Below are 19,279 nucleotides of genomic sequence, written 5' to 3' on the forward strand. Positions count from 1 at the left end.
GCAGGTAGTTGAGTCTGTCGGGATGGGTCTATGGTCTCAGTATCTTTGGGGAAGATTCGGAACGAGTAGAGAAGGTTGTGTAGCGATGATCTGTGGGCTTGAACGTTATGGTTTGTGATCCATTTGAGCTTGCTGTAAATGGGGTGTGTTTGAGGGAGTGTAGCTAGGCGTATTATGGCTTGGCTCTATGACAGATCTTCTGCAGGAGCAGGGGGATTGGGAGCAGGTTCGCGTGTGCTTCAAGTGAGCCTGTCGGCGTGGATCTCATTGCTCTGGTGATGCTGATGGCTGCGATGCGTTGAACAGTTGTCAGTCGTTTGGCAATACCTTTGGATCCGCGTTGTGTGTTGATTGAGCCTCGTTTGAAGATTGGACGGAACCATATGTCGGCTCCGTAGGTGAACTTTGGAATGGCTACAGTTTGGTACAGTTGTCGCATGAGTTTGGTCGGTATTTCCATTGAGGTCCTTGAGAGTCGGCGAAGTTGGAGTACGTATTCGGTTCCTTTGGCGATGGCGTGTGCGGCGTGTTCTTTCCAGGTAAGCTCTTGGTCGACGATGATACCGAGAAATCTGGTGTGATTGGAGGGCTGAATTATTGTGCCATTGAGGTTAATGGGTCTTCATTCCTTGGTTCTGCTGCGGGTAAAGTCCATGAGGGCCAATTTACTTGTTTCAAATTTAGAATTGTGGTCTCTCGACCATTGGAAGCCTCCTCCGTTACGTTCAAGCATGTCTTGTAGGATTCCGTGGGTCTCTTCGAAGGTCTCTGCGATAGCTACATATGCGGTGTCGTCCACGAAGGCCAGGGCCATTTCTTCTTGTCTGTTGCCTATTTTTCCTCTGGCGATGTCGACTAGGTCCGAGTTGTAGATGAGGTAGCATATCATAGACAGTGGGTCTTACGTTCGGTGAAAGAGACTAGTTCGTCTGGGAGTCGTCTTTTCTTCATGTTATGTATGAGGCGGTCCGTGACGGCGTTCAAGTTGGGAAAGGCTTAAAGCTACTCGTCCCGTTCTCCAGACATCCTTGATAGTTACTTCTAGTAGATGGACTGAGTCTGTTGTTGATCTCCCAGGGCGTCCTCCGAAGTGATTCGCTGGTAGTAGTTGATGGGTCTCAAGTATGTGCGTTACCTGTTGAGTTACGATTGCGGTCAGGAGTTTACATGTCGTATTGATAAGGGCAATGGGTCGGTATGCCTTGGGTGCTGAGTAGTCGACTTTCCCGGGTTTTCGTAGTACGACTGTCGTGAAGTCTCTCCATGGTTCGTAGTAGGTCTTCAGTGTGAATACTGCCTTAAATATATGGTAGAGGTACGGGGTTAGTTGGTTTGAGCTGCGCTTGAAGACAATGTTACATATTCCGTCAGGTCCTGGTGCTTTGTACGGGCTGGTGTTACTGATTGCTTGTTTGCTGTGCTCCATGGTGATCTGTGTGAATGGTGCAGCCGGGTCCGGGTATTCGAAGTTTTCAGGTACTGAGCTTGTGGGTGGCGGAGGCGGGAAGAAGGTCTTGGCTAGGATTTCGCTCTTCTCGTCGTTGCTGATTGCTTCGTGTGTGGTGCCGTCTGCGTTCTTGATTTGGAGGACTGGAATGTGTGTCTTGCCGCCATCAGAGCTTGGAGTTGAGATATACTTGTTTGCTATCCATATTTCACGTTGTGTTGCCTCCTCGAGGAATTGTTCCCAGTGTTCTTTCTTCGCTTTGTAGATGGTTTCTGATACACGGTTTCGAAGTTTGCGATGTTCCTCGTGTGACGGGTGATCTGGCATAGCTCTGAACTTATAGGATGTGTTACTCAGCTCATGTTTCTGCGCTATCAGCTGTGAGATCTCCTTAGTCTACCAACGTTTGGCATGAGGGTTGGGTTTGGTTTTTGGGACGGTTTCCTCTATGGTGTCGTGTAGGGCCTTTGCGAGGTTTTGCGCTGCTATGTTGAATTCGTCTTTACTTGCTAGTGATTGGGGGGGAGGGATGCGTCCTAGGCGTATTTTGAGTTTCGTGGAGAAATTCTCCCAATCTATGTTGCGGTAGTTGTGTAATACAACTGTGGTGGCTTTGGGGACTTCGAAGTCGAGTGTACATAAGATTGGGACATGGTCGGTTTTTGGAGGGCGGAGAGCAGGGGCCGTGTCACAGATGGTGAATGAATCTAAGGTGTTGTCAGTGCATATGAATTTCAGGTTGAATCCGGCGACAAAATACGAGCTTCAATGACAGTTTCCTGGAAGTTTCTTAAATAAATAACACATGAATGGAGGGTGTGTACTAGACCTACAGCTGCGATTTCTCTCGATGTCACCAGCTTCACGTGATGTCATCAGCTTTTAATATCTTTGAAGTCACCAGCGACGAGGTGCGCTTCCCTCCTTGCGTAAAGTCAAAGTCAAGGATGGGCAGAAGGACGGTTGCTCTAGCAGAGAGTTTAATCAATCTTATATGGAATGGTTTTCTCTGACTCCTCTTCCCCTCAGCCTCCCATCCTCTAGCTCCCGGTGGGCGAGGCTGCCTCGCAGTTTATCATTCTCTACCTCTAATAGGCAGATCTTTTGTTCCAAGCATTTGGCGGTAACCCCCTGCTTCAGCTCTCTATTTTCTAGTGTTAGCAAGCGGACCTCATCCTCCAGGCTTCTGGTGACGGCAACATGTCTGGAATCTTGTTCATCCACAACGCTTCTGAGGAAGTCGCACGTCTGCAGTGAACCCTGCAGCATTTTCAATAGGTACGCTTCGGTCTCCCGACGATTGGAGAATTCTGGCGGGAAGGGTGGCCTCATGTACATTTTTTTCCGAGCGGGTACCTCTTGGATACGCTTTTATGTAAATAGGGTACATGGTAACATCAAAATGGAATTTCAAGTTCACCTTTCACGTCTGACGCTCAGACGTCAACTTGGAAGAATGATGTTCTGGGTCATGACGTGAAATCCTTGAGGTGTTGACCATCATGCAGTAATCGACGCTGACCTTGAAAAGATATCCTGATAAGTTAGTTCTAGATCATTCGAGTTATGACGGCATAAGTTTGTCCGTCCACAATCATAGTCCTGTATTGTTGTATTACCTCTCATTCATTCATCCGATGCGCAACTTGGTTTTCAGATGCCGCAGTGTCAGGTCATGGTGTTATCTTACCGCATTAAGCCTTGCCAAGTTCGATCCACCCTCTATATTCTCTACCACCATGGCATGTCGAGCCTCGTTTAGGCTGGGTCAAGAACCACTCATACTACTTACGACAATTTCTCCCAAACAACTTCGTAGTCTCTGTACTAATATCAACATTCGCACTTACCTGTGCCACGTCAACCATAGCACACACCGCGCCGAACAAGTTGTGCCGCGTTTTACCTTATGCATGTGCATGCCGCGTCACAGCCGCGTCAAACCTCACCACTTCAAGTGTCACACCTATGCTTCGTGAGTGCATCAAACACGGGGCACCCTGTGCAGCACTTCGGATATCCATTTAACTTAGGTATATCTTAGATCTTTCATAACGTATGCCAAAATTGCACGTTGGTTCTGTGAGAATGTTCCTGGTGCTTTCGCTTAACTTTCGAAATATGGCTTGGTGGCATGCCTTTGGTGCACGCTTTCACCCTCACCGTTGCTCATCTAAACGCCAGTGATTTCAAAGACGCATCAAAGCTCGAAACAAGGAACGGAACAATAGCACGCGGTTGAAGATGGCTTGGGCTGATCTCACGATAAGCTATCCTAGCAACAGCTTCGTGGCTGATATGATGATCGACCTTGAGTGTCTAACCACACTAGAAGCAAGGATTTTCAAGGATTCCAATAAGCAGGACCTGAAGGCAACCAGCAGTGGGGTTTGGACACTAGCCAACATCACATGGAATGGAATTCCGAGTTGTAGTTCTCTGCCGGTTGAAGAATGCGCACCCGTTAGGTGACGATGTGCTCCACAGACTCGCAGGGTCCAGAGAGGGAGGAAAATAAAATAGGCATTGGCTAATGTACCAGTTGTACATGTCCCTATGACGAATGAAATGACAAGGGAATGGTCGTGAACCCATGCAACTTGATCTGCGAGTCGGATGTATAGGGACGCTTGCATTGACGCGTCAGTAACCGCGTCTGACAAGGCTCATCAACGCCTCAGCGAGTCACATCGCGTCACATCGCGTCAGGCGCGACAAGACCGCGTCTAAATAGCCACACCCTCGATGGATGGAGCCGTAGCCTTCCACTGTAAAGGTTTGGCCTTGAGTTCCCACGCAGTCCGTGCCCGTTCCACCGTTGACCTTGTGATACGCCTATAAGTCCCCAAGTTTGCCCTGCCAAACGGATGCATGCCATATGCGACACGTGCACAATTTTCCTTCCCAAGACAGATAAGATTTCATTTGGCGGGTTGATCGCAGTCATGGTTCCAAGGTAATATCGTGATGCGTGCGTGGGCTTGACCGAAGCATCATCGACGAACAAGCGCCGTGCGGAATGCAGATACACTTCCGTTGTTTGAATGGTGGTTTTTTGCTTCAGGAAGAAGCAAAAAAAGTTGTATGACACGCTTCCTGCGATGACCTGTTGCGCGCTTGCGCGAAACGAGGACACTCGACAAATAAATGGTGTGGCGTTTCCAAGCACTTACATCCGAAATGGCACCACGGCGATGTATCTCACAAACGCGCGAAACACGCACTGGCGGTGTTTAATTGGCGTGACCTTGCGTGGAGTTGAACCAGAGCTGAGTACGCATAGGGTGTGCGCACATATGGATGTTCATGTTCTGGTGGGGCATGCAAGTCGTAGAGAGGCAGTGGGAGAACATGGGCTGGAAGGTTAGATCTGTTGCAATATCGCGTGCAAGTATGTAAGGAAGTAATCAAGGAATCAAGCACTCGACAAATTTCAATGTGGGAGAATAGAGCGTAATTTATAAAACTGTCCAGCATGAAAGTAGTACATAGAAAAGGATGAGGTCAAATGATACGAGAATGAGATTGATAAGCAATACCATCAACCATTGTAGCGGGATGCTCTGGCAGGACAGATCAGGTCGGGAGTGGCAGGGGTCCTGGCGCAGGAGCAGGAGTCCTGGCTCGTAGTCGGTAGTCCTGCGGCGTGTGGTAGTCGGTCCTGCATAGATAGAGCCGTAGCCTCCCGCTATCGAGGTCTGGCCTTGGTTCCATTTGCAGTCCTTCCCGTTACAGCATGGCATTGCCCTGTGTTGGGAAAGAGGACGAATATGTATGAGCCTTGGCGTGCGATGGAGTCGGAGCGCGAGGTTAGGACAAGATGGAGTATAACCAGTAATATAGCGAGCGTGCAGGCAATACAAACCATGAATGAGGTGGAAGGGGAGTCACCAGGTTAGAACTGATCACGCGTACAGCGTTCAGGTGATCACTATGAACTGTGGCGTCTTCAACTCGACAACGAGCTAGCAGGGCAAACACAATAAGTCTGTATAACTCCCCATGAAGGATGGTAGCCCCATCAGCATAATTATCCAGCAAGCCAACAAACGATCCTACAACTGTCGTCACAGTAAATGCAATGTACCGAGGACCATCCCATCACCGATAAGCCCTAGCAAGCACTGGCGTGAAAGTTGTGAAGAGACATGCACGATGTCAAGTATGGCAAGTTATATGTTGTGCTGGCGAGCTTGTTGAGTACAGAGCAGTAAGTGTCGATCTGATAATGGTGGTTGGTCCGGTGCCATTCCTAGATATATCGGAGAGTGAGCTTGGATTCAAAGATTGCAGCCAGGCACCCGCCACGCGTATGGATGCGTTGGCAGAGAGTCGAAGGCTAAGACGATGGTCCACCTGTGCAATGTATGCAAGATCACTCAAGCGAGGATGATCTTCGTTTTCCAGAGTTGGGATGAGTTGCGGGGGGAAGGCAGGAGATAGGCGTGACAAGTGTCGCACAGATCAGATCTGAGAATCCGTGGTTAGGCTGGCTGATCCCGAGCCTAACTCTAAAGTCATTTGCAAATTGCAACACACCTCTCTTCTCCAGTCTATAAGTAACTTGAACGCCAGATTTTCAGACTATCCACGAGTTGATGGCATCATCCATGCGCCGTGGCTCAATAGGGGAGTGCCCTTTGGAGATTTGCAGAGACATATACTCCCTCTTGGACAGGAGGACCCAAAGTGCTATGCGGAGAACTACTTCCTGGTTTTGTTCTGGTCTCCCACGTGCTCCGACATGTCTTAGGCTTAACATGGAGCACTTAGAAGAATTGTGCCGTGATGGTGAGAGCTTTTGGAATGGGAAGCGAAAGCTAGGCTATCAGGGATATGCTGGAATTGTTGCAACACAGCTAGATGAGGACTACATGGCGGAGGAGATTGACTGGGCTTGGGTGTGTAGCATCATGGTGAAGATGATCAGGCCGGAGGTAATCAGCGTTGACAAATTCCAACTGCTCAATTATGGGTCCTGGGACAGAATAACACGCCTTATTTCGCCAAGTAGCAGGGTGTTAAGATTAAAACATGGGGTGTGCCGTTAGTAAGTCCCTGTGGTTTGCTGACACGGACACGGTACATCCCTGACTATCAGGATTTGGGAAAACATGGTGATGACCCTCTGGGAACATTACCGTACGCCTTGTTTCCTGAGTGGCATCGTGGCATGGAGCGATGCGTGCTATTGCACCACCTATCGATTGACTACGGGGGCCAGCTCCTCATGCCCTCCCAAGACTATACCATCCGCACAGCTGAGAGAAATTGGATAGATACCTTCGCACCCCAAAACTTACGCACAATCTTTCTGAACCATGTTTACGATGAGGAGAAGCTAGGTGACAATCCGGCAGAGGGCGCCATTTTGGACAGGCGCAACTGCCTATTGGGGAAGAATTGCTGGCAGATGGGCGCCAGTTCATGAAGATTTAACCGGTTTACGCAGGGATAGGATGGAAGATGTATTTTGTAAGTGATTCATCAATCCATAGTGGGACGGAAATTAAATCTTTCTTCTGTGGCAGATGTCGGAGATGAGTCGCTGTAAGAGTGTCACAGAGCTGCCCCGTCGGCTATGCAAACCGCATGGCCTCAGCGTTGTCAGAGCACCTATGAGCTTTGGCAGAACGTGAGGACTACCCAGGCCCTTGCAGCACGTGGTAACCAGGTAGTAATTAGTAGAGTCCCACACTATTCCACAAATCGTGGAGTGTGCATAGGGTTTGAGTCGGACTTTGTCCGTGCAGGGTTTGGAGAAACTCGAAAGAACCGAGTAAGCTCCGACTAATAATCGATGAAAGTGGCCAGTCCTTGGTTCGGATGCAATGTTCGGTATGTATGGTGTAGCATCGCCAAATAAATGATGCAATTCCATCAGACGAATCATTTCATGCAAATGTACACTAACCTTATGAAGAAGCGAAGCGAGAAGAAGGATGCAATCAAAATAGTTCAGCATGTGGCCTAGTTACTACTACTATGTATATGATATAGCAGTTTTTTTCCCTTGACATATGAGGGAATTCTAATCATGCTACTAAGTTAGGCTTCAGGTCTCAGGAAGGAGCGGAAGCGGGATTGATATAAAGGTTATGGGCAGATGCAAAGAGATGGCGGCATTTATACAGGCAGTAGGGTAGGAAAAAATGGCAGAGGATGCTGTGCACAAAGACTGTGAGCTCGTTAATGAAGACATATAATCAGGACGATAAAGACGACCATACACAAAAAAGATTAGTACCTTTCTCTGACACAGTTTGCGGGTCCAATCCTTATTAACTAAGCGTCAGTCGAATAGTAACCGGTAACATGGTTTCTGGAAGATCATGATAGAGAGCCGATCTATTTCGGAATGGTAACTCAACTTGAAGTTAAGTCCCTCAATACTTAGTCTCATTTTTGTCGTGTGTCGCTCACACAATCTCAAACGGTCATCCTGAACGGTGGCAGCGGACTCATCGTGCTATCTAGCAATGTCCAAAACTTGCAACAGATGCAACCAAACTTTTCCCACAACAAAAGAGCACAGCCGTCACCAGAAAAAATGCACTGCTGGCAGTATGGATGGCAGAATCTCTTTCAACTTTGAGGGGGCCGACATCACTGTGGTCACAAACCAGCATGGAAAGTATGATTGCTACTGCTCTCATTCGGCATGTTCAGCGACGGGTCAAAAAGGCCTCACTTCAGGTGAGGGGCTGAAGAAGCATATGAGAAGATTGGAGTCTCGTTGGATCGGACCGGTTGAGGTGATGCGCCTACTCCACAATCAGCATGCACGTGTGCTAATCACGATTCAAGCAGTCTTCTTCAAGCAGCGAGGTGGTTCAAACCACAGTCGAAGTAAGCTGTTGAAATTAGCATACGCGCATGTCGAGCGACTCATAACCACTAGCAGAATGAAAGGATGGAAGTTGCTTCTGGTAAAGGCAACCAGTCTATTGATCAAGTACCTAGCGTACCTGACCCCAGGGTAGGGAGCATATTGGCTCGCGCATAAGCTAATCAAACATCATTGCCCTCAGCCTAGTCATGGAGATAATGCGATGGTTATGGCGCAACAAGATGATCATGTGAGCGCAACGATCCACAAAAATACGCTCTAATGACTATCGATTGCAGTCCGCACCCAGCAGTCCGGAAACTAGGCGAGAAAAGACTCTTCCACGGCAAACAGACAGGGCGAGTGTAGATATTAGTGCACATAATAACTAATGAGCTCACAGAATGTTCAGTCTCAGATCGATCAAGTGCAGAACACAAAAATACCCGCTATCCCCTTGGAACAGCAAGAGGTGGGTCGTATAATGCTAGGATACGCGAACGTCAATTTCTTATGGCAGCATCAGTCAGACAATACCGTTGCATATTTCTCGCAGAAGGACCCCCAAGTAAGCATCATAGCTTCACAGTGTGATTAAAATCGATTGACAATGGTTGTACAGACCGGCAATTCCTTGGCTCCAAAGGTACGCTCCAGTCTTCGATTGCTTGAACTACCTCCAAACGGTATCAGGACTACCTGCTTCATCATCCATATTTCGACACCATCAACGTCGTCATCGACCCTGATCTGCTCGTTCTATGCTGTCAAACCTGCCAAGTTGCTCTTCCCCCAAGTCAGATGCCAAGCCATATCGTAAATGCCCATTCAGCAGTTCGGGTTGACGACGATAGGTACTGTCAAGCTGTTGCAGACATGAAGATTGCTCCAACCCTTCCACCCTCTGTGACTGGGGGTAGGTATCACACGGCTTACCGAGGTCTGAGAATACATGATGGGTTGGCTTGTGATTCATGCGCATTTGCGTGCGGTGCCAGGGATTGGATGGCCAAGCATCATAGAGACAAACATCCTACCGTCCCCTTACCCAAGCAATGGTCCCCTTGCAAGATGCAACAACTGAATAAGGGGTCCAACAAGCAATTTTGGAGGGTAGCTGGAAATCACGATGTGGTCTGTGACCATCAGGAGGTCATTGACAGGATGCGAAAGGAGATGGCCGATGTCATCAGGGTCAAGCAAATTCCGCAGGAGAAACGCATGGTGAGCCCTTGGCTACTGACCACCAAGTGGCACGAACATGTTGCTGGTCATGACGTTGCGACTCTACGAAAGCTTGTGGAATTTCCGAAGGTAGACGATCCGATCATGCCTAAGATTGCACACGTGGTCGAGGCGTATTTTGACGGTGCCCTGAGGCTATTGGAGGTCACCGATGAACTGATTCTGCAACGGTTGAACTCTCCTGATCCCCTCAAAGAGTAGGTCAGTCAATTAGCATACGCACGTCCTAATTCAACCGCTTGCAGAGGTATCAGCAACACGCCTCTTCATCGCCATCAAGAAACGGCAACGCAGAAGGACTACGTGCGCGTGGCGACATCTCTACTGGCTATGCTGATAAGGACAGGCAAAGAAGCGGAATACTCTATTCCATTGCCGAAGAATCTCGTGAATGCGATCACGGAACTGGAAGACGCGTTGACAGGGACGATAGGGGTGGAAGAGAAGATTCATGCAATTCTCACCAAGGTTTGGATGGTCAAGTGGGTCAAGCAAGAAGGCAACCCGATTCCCTGTCCAACAGAGCGATTTATGGCTCTGAGCACATTGGAGGCTGACGGAGGCCACAAGCAGCCAGTCTATGTCACCAATCCTTTAGCGAGGCTTGAGTACTGCATACGCTTCGTCTGCCTGAAGGAGCTGAAGATCCTCAGCGCCTCGTTGTATGGCGGTGATGATGAAGCTGCTTGCGACGCCCTTCAAACTTGGTTCACCGAGAAGACCAACTCACCTTTTAGTCGCATCCGCTCGCTTCAGCACCGAGCTTCTGCGATCGCTTATAAGACCATGAGTCTACCTCGCGTCTGGTGGTTGGACAGAAGGACATGGCACGAAATGCTGTACAAGGGCGATAAGATACACATAAACGACTTAAGGCAGATGTTCGCTTCGACAGAGGAACAGATGGTGGAACTGTGGGAAAAAAAAATTCTGCTTGGACTGAACATACGCGTGACCTACCAGGACATCGCGGATGACAATACCAACCACGATGTGGGTTATTCCTTCATATCTGATCGTCGGAACGCGTGGTGTTTCGCCGACAGAGATCGCTTTCTCAAGGCTCTCACTGGTGAGAAAGAGCTCTTCAGTCGGTTCGCTGTCGTACGCAATGGCCAACTGATTTGGAATATGGGCACGTTGATGGGGTGGTTAAGAGACTACGCCGAATTTCAAAAGCTGGTTCTGATCAGATGCGAAATGCTGAGCGGAGCGCCTGGTCGTGGTACAGAGCTTACAGCGATGACCTACAGGAACACCAAGGCATGTACTTGCGTCATGAGCACATGTGGGCATATACCAATGCGATTGACAGACTCGTTCACAGCGCAACCTGGTCATGCTAGGCAAGAACTTGACTATGCTGAGGACCTATCACAAGTCTGGCGCGCTGTCCGGAATGGACAAGCTCATCCCGCACTCAATTGATGGCGTCACGGGGGACCTCATAATCCAAGACCTTGCCTTAACAAGGCCCTTCGCAGAGATTGCTGCTTACAACTGCTACCACGATAGGCCAGCAATCAAAGAGATGTACCAAACGCACCTCTTTGTCAACAACCAGAAACTGTTCAACACAGATCAGCTTACTGCGACCATGGCCAGGATCAGCATACCGTTCCTCGGTTTCGGTCTAGGCGTCAACTCATGGCGCCACATCAGTACCGCATTCAAGCGCAAGCTCGGTCGCTTTGCAGAGGACTTGCTGGAAGACGACGAGCAAGATACGGTCGAAGCCCTCCAAGCCGGCCATAATAGATCTACAGAAAACCGGATATACGGTCTAAGTCCAGATGCGCTTGCAGGGGCGCCAGAGGACCTGCTGCCTCTATTCCTTCAAGCCAGTACCAATTGGCAGTTGGTAATGCACACCGTTCCAGGAGGCCTGCAATTAGCGTACACGCTTGCTAGGTCCCACGAATTCAAGCAGCTGGCAGAGTCAGGCAAGTTTGGTTCGGACTTTCAAGGGACCAATTCTCCAGCTGCTGCCGCCGTCGCCGCACCTCCACAACGTGCAGAGGTGATATCATCCATGCAAAACCACGTGATGGCCAAAATAAAAGACGAGCTTGTTGCAGGCATAGAATGCCAGGTAGTCGCTCGCATTGTGAACGCTCTGGTGCCTGCAGTGGAGACCATGATACGTGACGCGCTCGCGACGGCCATGCCTCAGCAATATGCGTCACAATCCGAAGATCGTTGGCCAAAAGATCAAAGACCAGAGTACGTGAGTCCAGAAGAAACACACGTCGTGGGTGGAAGTCAAGAAACCACCCAAGCCTTGTCAACAGCTGGTAAGCACTAACCTATCAGCGTTCACGTATGCTGATTACGATCACAAGACGACAGCGAGGTTTGGTATGGAGAACAGATGTTTAAAAGTAAGTGCAAAGCCAACGGCATGCGGGCGGCTGACCATATCCTCCAGGTACCAATGAGTTTACCAGCAGCGAGACTGGGCAAGGTGCGATCTGTCCAGGCACATCCAGTCCACCTTCAGCAGACAGCAACAAGCTTGCAGGCGTCAAGTTAGATGCTTTGAACGGTAAGTGCAGCACAGATAGGTAGCTTACGCGCAACATACTAAATGAAGTTGTCAGATGACGATGACCTTGGTAGCGACCCGTCAAAAGCTATCAACATTTTGAGCGGTGAGTAGAGGACCTTGATGACATGCATATACTTACCGGAGTCAAAAGATGATGAACAATATCCTCCGCCGCCACAAAATCAGTTGGTGAAAAACAAAGATTCGATACTGGCCAGAAAAAGTTTGTGGACCTTGCGCATCCTCCTCCGTGACCAGCAGGCCAATTGGTGGTCTTCCCAGCAACAAGACGCTGTTCTCTCTGTGCTCAAGCGAGAGACAGACGTTATCGCGATGCTGAGGACTGGGGGAGGAAAATCTATGCTGGCGATAATTCCTGCCATCATGGATGCAAACAAGGCAGTGGTGGTCGTTCTTCCACTAAAATCGTTGATGACTGACTGGGAGAGAAAGCTGAAAGCCATGCGCGTTCCTTTCCAAGTCTACAATCCGAACGTCCCGTTGCTCAAAAATGTAAACCTCATTCTAGTATCCGCAGATAAGGCAAAATTCAAGACGTGGAGACAACATCTAGCAGAACTGAACCAAGTCCTGTCGGTCAGCAGAACCATCTTTGACGAAGCTCACCTTCCACTGCTATGCAAAAACTTTAGAGAGGCGATGCAGTACATGCAGGAAATTAGACAGTTCTCCATGCAATTGGTGTTGCTGACCGGCACGCTCCCGCAATCTAGCGTTGCCGCCCTCAAGGCAGCCTTTGGTTTAGCAGACAATGCCATCGAGATCAGGGAGTCAAGTAATCGGCCGGAGTTAGAGTACATCATGAAAGCTCCAGCTCCATCGAATACACTAGAGGACACGGTCATCCAGATCGTAGCATGTGAGCGACAGGAATGGACCTCTGAGGACAGAGGACTGGTATTCGTGACTTACTTGGAAGATGGAGAAAGTCTTGCAAACAAGGTGAGCGACTTGGCAAATAAGTATGCGCATATACTGATCGCAGCATCACAGTCCGGTTGGCCATTCTATAACGGATCGAAAGAGATGAGCGACGCTTCTAGGGTCCAGTGCTACATGGACTGGTTTGCAGGCACATGTCCGGTCATGATCTGCACAAGCGCATTCAGCACGGGTAACGATTATCCGCACGTCCGAGTCGTCATCCACCTGAAGACCCCTTTGGAAATGACGGAGATAATTCAGGCTCAAGGAAGAGGTGGTAGAGATGGTCGGCCAGCGAGGTGTTATATCTTGCCATCATCCAGCCCTCCTAAAATCGCCATAGGACGACGGGAGGTGGACCACAAAGGCCTGTGGTACGCGAAGGACTATATCTACCATTACGGTTTGAAGCGTTGTCTTCGCTATGGGTCGACCCTCTACATTGATGGCGAGGGAATGGAGTGCAGACGGCATAAAAACAACCAGCGGTGTTGTGTCTGCAAGGCAGACTCCGATCACGATCCCAGTCAAGTTCCCGCTCCCTCAGAAAAACAGGATACACGTGCGCTGCCTACGTCCATCACCAAACCCTCTGCACCAGTTCCAAGGACCCTCACCCATCAACAGCGGTCAATATCAGTCAACAAGCGCACCATCGACCACCTCTCTAACTCTAGTGATCCATTTGCAAAGGCGTACGAACAGGCCAAAAAGTTAAGAACCGATAGGCTAGATGAAGAGATGAAGCGAGTGGAGCGCATGCGAAAAGCATTGGACAAAATGAAGGACAGGGGATGTCCACCGTGCATTGCCTTTGATGACCAAGGGGGACGATCAGGACATCCGATGTGGCGGTGCCCCTCACTGGAGCGACTGAGTATGACATGGGATGATTACAGAGACTGGAAGACATCCATCAAGTACCACAACCACAAGGGTATCTGCTGGAAATGTCATGTGCCGACATGTGGGGATGAACTTCACGGGCCTTTGGAGACGGGAAGAACGGTATGCGACTGGCCAGACGTGGTTCTGCCACTGGCTTTGACGGTCTTCCGACAGGCGCATGTCAGAGAAGCAGCGCAAAGGTACTTTGGAGTGGTATGGGTGAAGATGGATAAGTTCCAAAGTTGGTTAACGAAGGCCCCGGGTGCAGGGCATCACAGCAAAGGGATGGACTTGCTGCTCTGGTATGTAGAGGAATACTTGGAAAGACAGCAGTAGAATAGTATGTGAGATAGTATCTGCATGTAGGCCCAATTGTCCACGAGAGTGGGTTATTAACGGGTAGTTGTATGCGTATCATGGTCAATATGCATCGATAGGTGGTGCAGCAGTGGTGTGGATGGTCATGCACACATTAATTAAAAACACAAGTATATCTTCACCTCACCCTACAGTCATCTCGTATGGTTGGGTATTCATTAGGGCCGTTTCTGTACTATCAGATTTCTGTGATCTTTGAGACTATCAGACCTTGCACTCGACTAAGCTGTTGTTTGTGCTTTTTAACGCTTATGGGAGCTGGATGCTGACACTACCTGCAAATCCCAAGCACCCGGCGTTCCAAAGCGAACTGTGTGGTATAGTTATAACTGGTGACTGGTGACATATTAAGCTGGTGACATCTCTAATGATGGATGCTCCGGTGATAGGATTGTCCAGTAGGATCGCTCACTGGCTCATTGGGCAAGTATGCTGATGGGGCCACAATTCTTCATGGCGAGCTTTATGGTTTGGTCATGTCCGCCCTGCTAGCACGTTCGCATCCCGCCTCACTCGTGGTCTGCGCTGCCTGCGCAGACATTATGTCGGTGGCTACGCTCCATCATCTCGACTTCTCTCCGGCTCTCCTACATGTCAAAGCGCACACCGACTTGTCCTCTTTTCCAGCCCGGGGAAATGAATTGGTGGAATGGACGTTGCTCACCATTTCGGACCATTCAGGATGCTGTTGTCATCAGTACTCAGTCCGAAAACAATGTCTTATGTTTTGGCAGGAGTTTTATTGATCACTTGATTGGGTGCTTAAGCCTCTTAAGAGCATCTCAGGAGGCTCGTGCGATGCTCTTGAGAGGCATAAGGTAGGCACGGCACAGGTAGTACCCTTCTCAAGTGGATCCTGATGCACCTGATCACTGAGCGATATGGCCAGCTTTGTAGTAGAGGCTGCGTATGCTAGGAAATGTTGGGAGGAGAGACAGGAGAGACAAAATGCTGTTGATGGTTAGTTTAGTAGAGGCGAGCAGATTTCGTGTGCGTGAAGGAGGTAGCAGTGAAACATACAGATCAGATCAACCGAGCGACGTAGAGGTGTTGGTAGTTTTACCAGGAAAGCGAAGCTTTCATGGTGGTGGGGAGGGTCTGGCTCTGCCAGGCTGCCCTTGTGCGCGTGTCTGGGAGGGGCACTCAGAGTCCGGGTTATTGGGTGTTGAAAAATGAGAATTTTGAAAGAACCGGACGCATAGGGGACAGACCGTCAGAGCGTATTGTGATAGAGTCTCGAGGCGTGGGATGGAGGGGACCGCAGAGAAGAAGAGAAAACGAGACAAAACCATACCTGGAGCATGGCTCGAGCCGAGAGCCTCTTCGAGGCACCCGACCCTGACACAACACGAGGCACGAGGAGGAGATTTGACAACATGTTTATGATTGATATAAGTTTAAGAGGCTACGGGACGAAGACGAAGACATTCATGCATATTGAACTGTAAGCGCGTGAGAGCAATAGGAGTGGATGAAGCAGTAGCAATAAATAAAGAATAAATAGACTTAATCTGACGCCAGTAGTCAAGGAAAGCTCTCAATTTCCAGCGGCCCTGCATCGCTACGATGTCAGGGTAAACACCTTCGAATAGAAGCTCCGTGGCCCTGCCGATGCGAAATGCATGCCCGGGCATGGATGGATGACCGGCCTAAGAACCACGGGTATACCAGTGGTAGTTACCATGCAGCCTTCCAAAGAGCACCGTAAAGTCAAATGATGTCAGATGTATGTATGTGTGGTAGAGGGAGAGTGTTGTGATTCCGGAAGTGGGAATGCAGACTGCGTAGCTTGGCAAGGTATAAAGGCTAAGCTGTGTTTTGATGAGAGGTTGCGGCAGGTTGATAGGACTATGACAGAGACCTCGGCTGGGTCAAGAGGTGGCAGCTCATCTTGAGAAATACCTGCTTCAACAAGTTTGCGCAGCCGAATTGCTTGAGATGAGCATGCAGACGATGACAATGAAAAAGGTGCCTACCTGTTGCAGAATTTAGACACATGCATGGAGGATGTATAGACAAGGGCGGTCATGGAAGTCCGTGAGGTGGCCAGGGAGACTCGCTGCAGATTTGACTTCCAAGTTCCTGGTAGTTTTGTCAGATGCGGACACATTCTGAATACTGTCTGAAGAAGCGGGAGGAATTCTAGTCTCCAGAGAGCTGGAAGTCTGAGAATACCGTCTGTTGGAAAACGGCGGAGTAAGCGACGACGGAAAATTGATATGCACTGACGTAGAATATTTGGTTGTGCGGCAGCTTGTACACAAAGTCATGTGACATGACGTGATGCTCTGGGACGAGCGCTCAGCGTACATAGCTCGGTCCTGCCCGTGACGCGGCCACTGAAGTACTGACGCGCCATTCCTATATGTTCTACATTCGACTTCCAGATCAAGTTGGATGAGTTCACGACCATTCCTTTGTTATTATATTTGCCCTGGGGACATGTACAGCTAGGCTAATGACTACTTTCTTTTCCTCCCTCTCTGGACCCTTCGAGCCTGTGGAGCACATCGACGATTAACGGGCGGACATTCTTCAGCCGGCAGAGAAGGAACTCCGAAGATGTAGCATCAAAGTTATCACTGAATAAGGGGCCGTGCCGTCAATCACATAAGTTAGATATCTATCGAACGGAGCAGGTAACGATCTTCCTCACTTCACTTCAAGCTCACTCTCACTATAATCTCTTCCAGAAACCCAAGGTCATCGTAATGTTAGACCCTTTTGCCGTCCAGTGAGTAGCGAGTAATAAAGTATGCCAGCTTTGGTGTAGGGTCACAAAAGGCAAGGCCAACCACATTGTAAACGAGGGAATGCTGTTCTTCGGCTTCTTTTGTGAGGGGTCTTATGTGCTTGGGAATGTTCCATTTGTTATCGCGATGGAGGACATCACCGAACTCGACTATCAACATCACAGAAATTCTAAGATACAAAGTGATGAAATTGGGAGCCGTCACATAAAACCTGTGCACCCAAAGTTCGCCAGCAATAAGTCTTAGAAGTGGCCTCCTTGTCCACGCGAATGAGATCACGAAACCAAGCAGCTAGATCGCCCTTGTATTGGGCTGAGAGTTTGACATCTTAGCTGAAAATGTCACTTTGGGTGCGGTTGACGTGGTATTTGCCAGTGCATTGGTCCAACCAGAGCAAAATCGCAGGTCTACCGTCTATGATCTGTCCCTCGAAGAAAGTGCGAGCAAGGTATGTCTCTTCAGGTGACATCTTATGCAGCAGTAGTCGGAATGCCCTTCCTAGCCAGCCCTAGTGTAAGGTACTATTAGTGAAGCTCTGATTTGCGAAATACAACAGCACACTTAATCAATTTTTGTCTTGCGGTCCTTCATAGGCAAACACAAAGAAAACCAAACTCGTGTTGAAATATCCTTTAGCTAAAGCCCACACATTCAAATTCTCAAGTTGCGCCATACTAGCGCATGGTAGGGCCTCCATTCAAGTTGATTGCCGTCGCATCATTATTTACTAGTACTAACATCATGCCCATAACACACCCCACCACTGGCACCGTCCACATCAGTTCTCGGGGGTAGTGGTTCTAGAAGCAGATAGCCTAATATCATGCTACCTCAAAATCAGCAGTCGATCGTCCCAGTGATATTACAGCTAACATCATATCGATAGGCCAGAATCCAATTTTGTTCATTCACCGCTTTTGTTTAGTTGTGGAGCTGGCCAAACAAAAGGGTCCTGCCTTAGGCTGCCTATTACGATACTTCGTCGGGGCGAGATACCCCAGAATGGCACTGGACTGCGCTCTCATTCGACACCGTCTTCGGACACCATTCTCACCGTGGCTGGAAACCGCCGTCACATTCCAGCAGCCATGAAGCAACAATGGGTCACTATTTCTGCGCAAATGTCATCCAAGTACAAGTCACTAATACAAGCCGCCAAACTATCAACGGAGTTCTTCGGCTCTCTCGTCTCACGGTCAGAATACAGCTACAACAATTGTTACTAGGGGTTCGCTGTGCGAACTTATGACCTTGCTCCGGAGAATTTTTAATTCGTGGGAATCGGCTTTGTCGACCTCTTCCAACACTCGTCGTTTTCGGACCCCCGAATCTGCGTGACGGCGTCGGCAGTCTTAAGTCTGCTTGTTTTTCGTTCTCACTGCGATAAGTATTTTCTTCAGCCAATTAATAGGTTGGCCTTTAGCATATTCGACGTCGTCTTCAGCTTGGTCCTAATGCCTTTTGAGCACGTTCGATAAGCCGATTAAAACATCGTAGCAGCACGCAAAATGTACGAAAGTCCAACAAATCCAAATAGACCAATGCGGCCTCAAGCTTTCAAGCTTCAAGCATTAGGTTGTGGTTCACGCGCTCCACCATCCTCACTATATCATCCCGTGATTTTTGCATCTGCTGAAACGTTTTGTGCATGTAGCTCCATGTGTTCTCTCCAGTCATGTTGCCTCGCGCTGATGTTTACTGATCGTTGGCTCTCATACCTTCTTCCTTGCTTGCGCCTGACGAGACACAGGGCCAACTTTGTATTCGTGTTGATGAGGTATGTGGTCTCTCTCAGTTCATCCTATCCTTGGGTGTTTTTGTTTCCCTCACATTCCTTTTGCCTGTCATCAATCTATGTGACTGCAGGAAAACAGCTCGTTTGGGATCGAGCTCGTGCTAGGTGGACTTTCGCACCGGATAGGTAAGCCACGCACTTCTGACAATTCTCATTGTTGTCTAACTGGCATAGTCTTGGACTAAACATCGATATACCTCAAGAGAGGTGCTATGCCATCGTTGAAGTTCACCTTATATTTGGACTGTATCTATATTTGTATTGTGTCATCGGGACCGAGCTTTGAGCCTGACTTACAGTATTTGTATCATGACATCGAGACCGAGCTCAGAGTTTGACTGTATCTGTATTTCATCGAGACCAAGTTCTGAGATGACGCAGTTCTATCATTTTCGATTATCGCACAGCATGATGTTCACGTCAGGTGACTGACAGATTATCTGCCATCCAA

The 19,279-nt window shown here is 48.9% G+C and overlaps 4 protein-coding genes across 4 annotated transcripts; 2 read left to right on the forward strand and 2 right to left on the reverse strand.

Annotated features, from left to right (window-relative positions):
• Positions 1–2,437: 2,437 nt before the first annotated feature.
• F5147DRAFT_658688 (uncharacterized protein) lies at positions 2,438–2,785 on the reverse strand (the record flags this gene model as incomplete). The annotated part of the gene is made up of 1 exon (XM_041434479.1): positions 2,438–2,785. One exon carries the CDS (start codon positions 2,783–2,785, stop codon positions 2,438–2,440), a length of 348 nt encoding a protein of 115 aa, XP_041285596.1.
• A 1,968-nt stretch (positions 2,786–4,753) lies between these two features.
• F5147DRAFT_658689 (uncharacterized protein) lies at positions 4,754–7,086 on the forward strand (the record flags this gene model as incomplete). The annotated part of the gene is given in 10 exon segments (XM_041434480.1): positions 4,754–4,810; positions 5,002–5,341; positions 5,566–5,657; positions 5,741–5,812; positions 6,000–6,181; positions 6,201–6,348; positions 6,465–6,497; positions 6,549–6,870; positions 6,900–6,922; positions 6,979–7,086. The coding sequence occupies 10 exon segments, from the start codon at positions 4,754–4,756 to the stop codon at positions 7,084–7,086; spliced, it is 1,377 nt and encodes a 458-aa protein (XP_041285597.1).
• Positions 7,087–9,440: 2,354 nt separating this feature from the next.
• On the forward strand, positions 9,441–12,894 carry F5147DRAFT_525879 (uncharacterized protein; the record flags this gene model as incomplete). The annotated part of the gene is made up of 4 exons (XM_041429987.1): positions 9,441–9,718; positions 9,767–10,796; positions 10,849–11,782; positions 12,221–12,894. Coding segments are annotated over 4 exons (2,916 nt in total), but the record flags the coding sequence as incomplete, so codon positions are not given.
• A 2,783-nt stretch (positions 12,895–15,677) lies between these two features.
• On the reverse strand, positions 15,678–15,929 carry F5147DRAFT_587605 (uncharacterized protein; the record flags this gene model as incomplete). The annotated part of the gene is made up of 1 exon (XM_041432012.1): positions 15,678–15,929. A coding segment is annotated over one exon (252 nt), but the record flags the coding sequence as incomplete, so codon positions are not given.
• Positions 15,930–19,279: the final 3,350 nt, after the last annotated feature.

Source organism: Suillus discolor, assembly GCF_016758755.1.
Source record: "Suillus discolor strain FC423 chromosome Unknown F5147scaffold_120, whole genome shotgun sequence".
In the NCBI taxonomy this organism is placed as follows: Eukaryota; Fungi; Basidiomycota; class Agaricomycetes; order Boletales; family Suillaceae; genus Suillus; species Suillus discolor.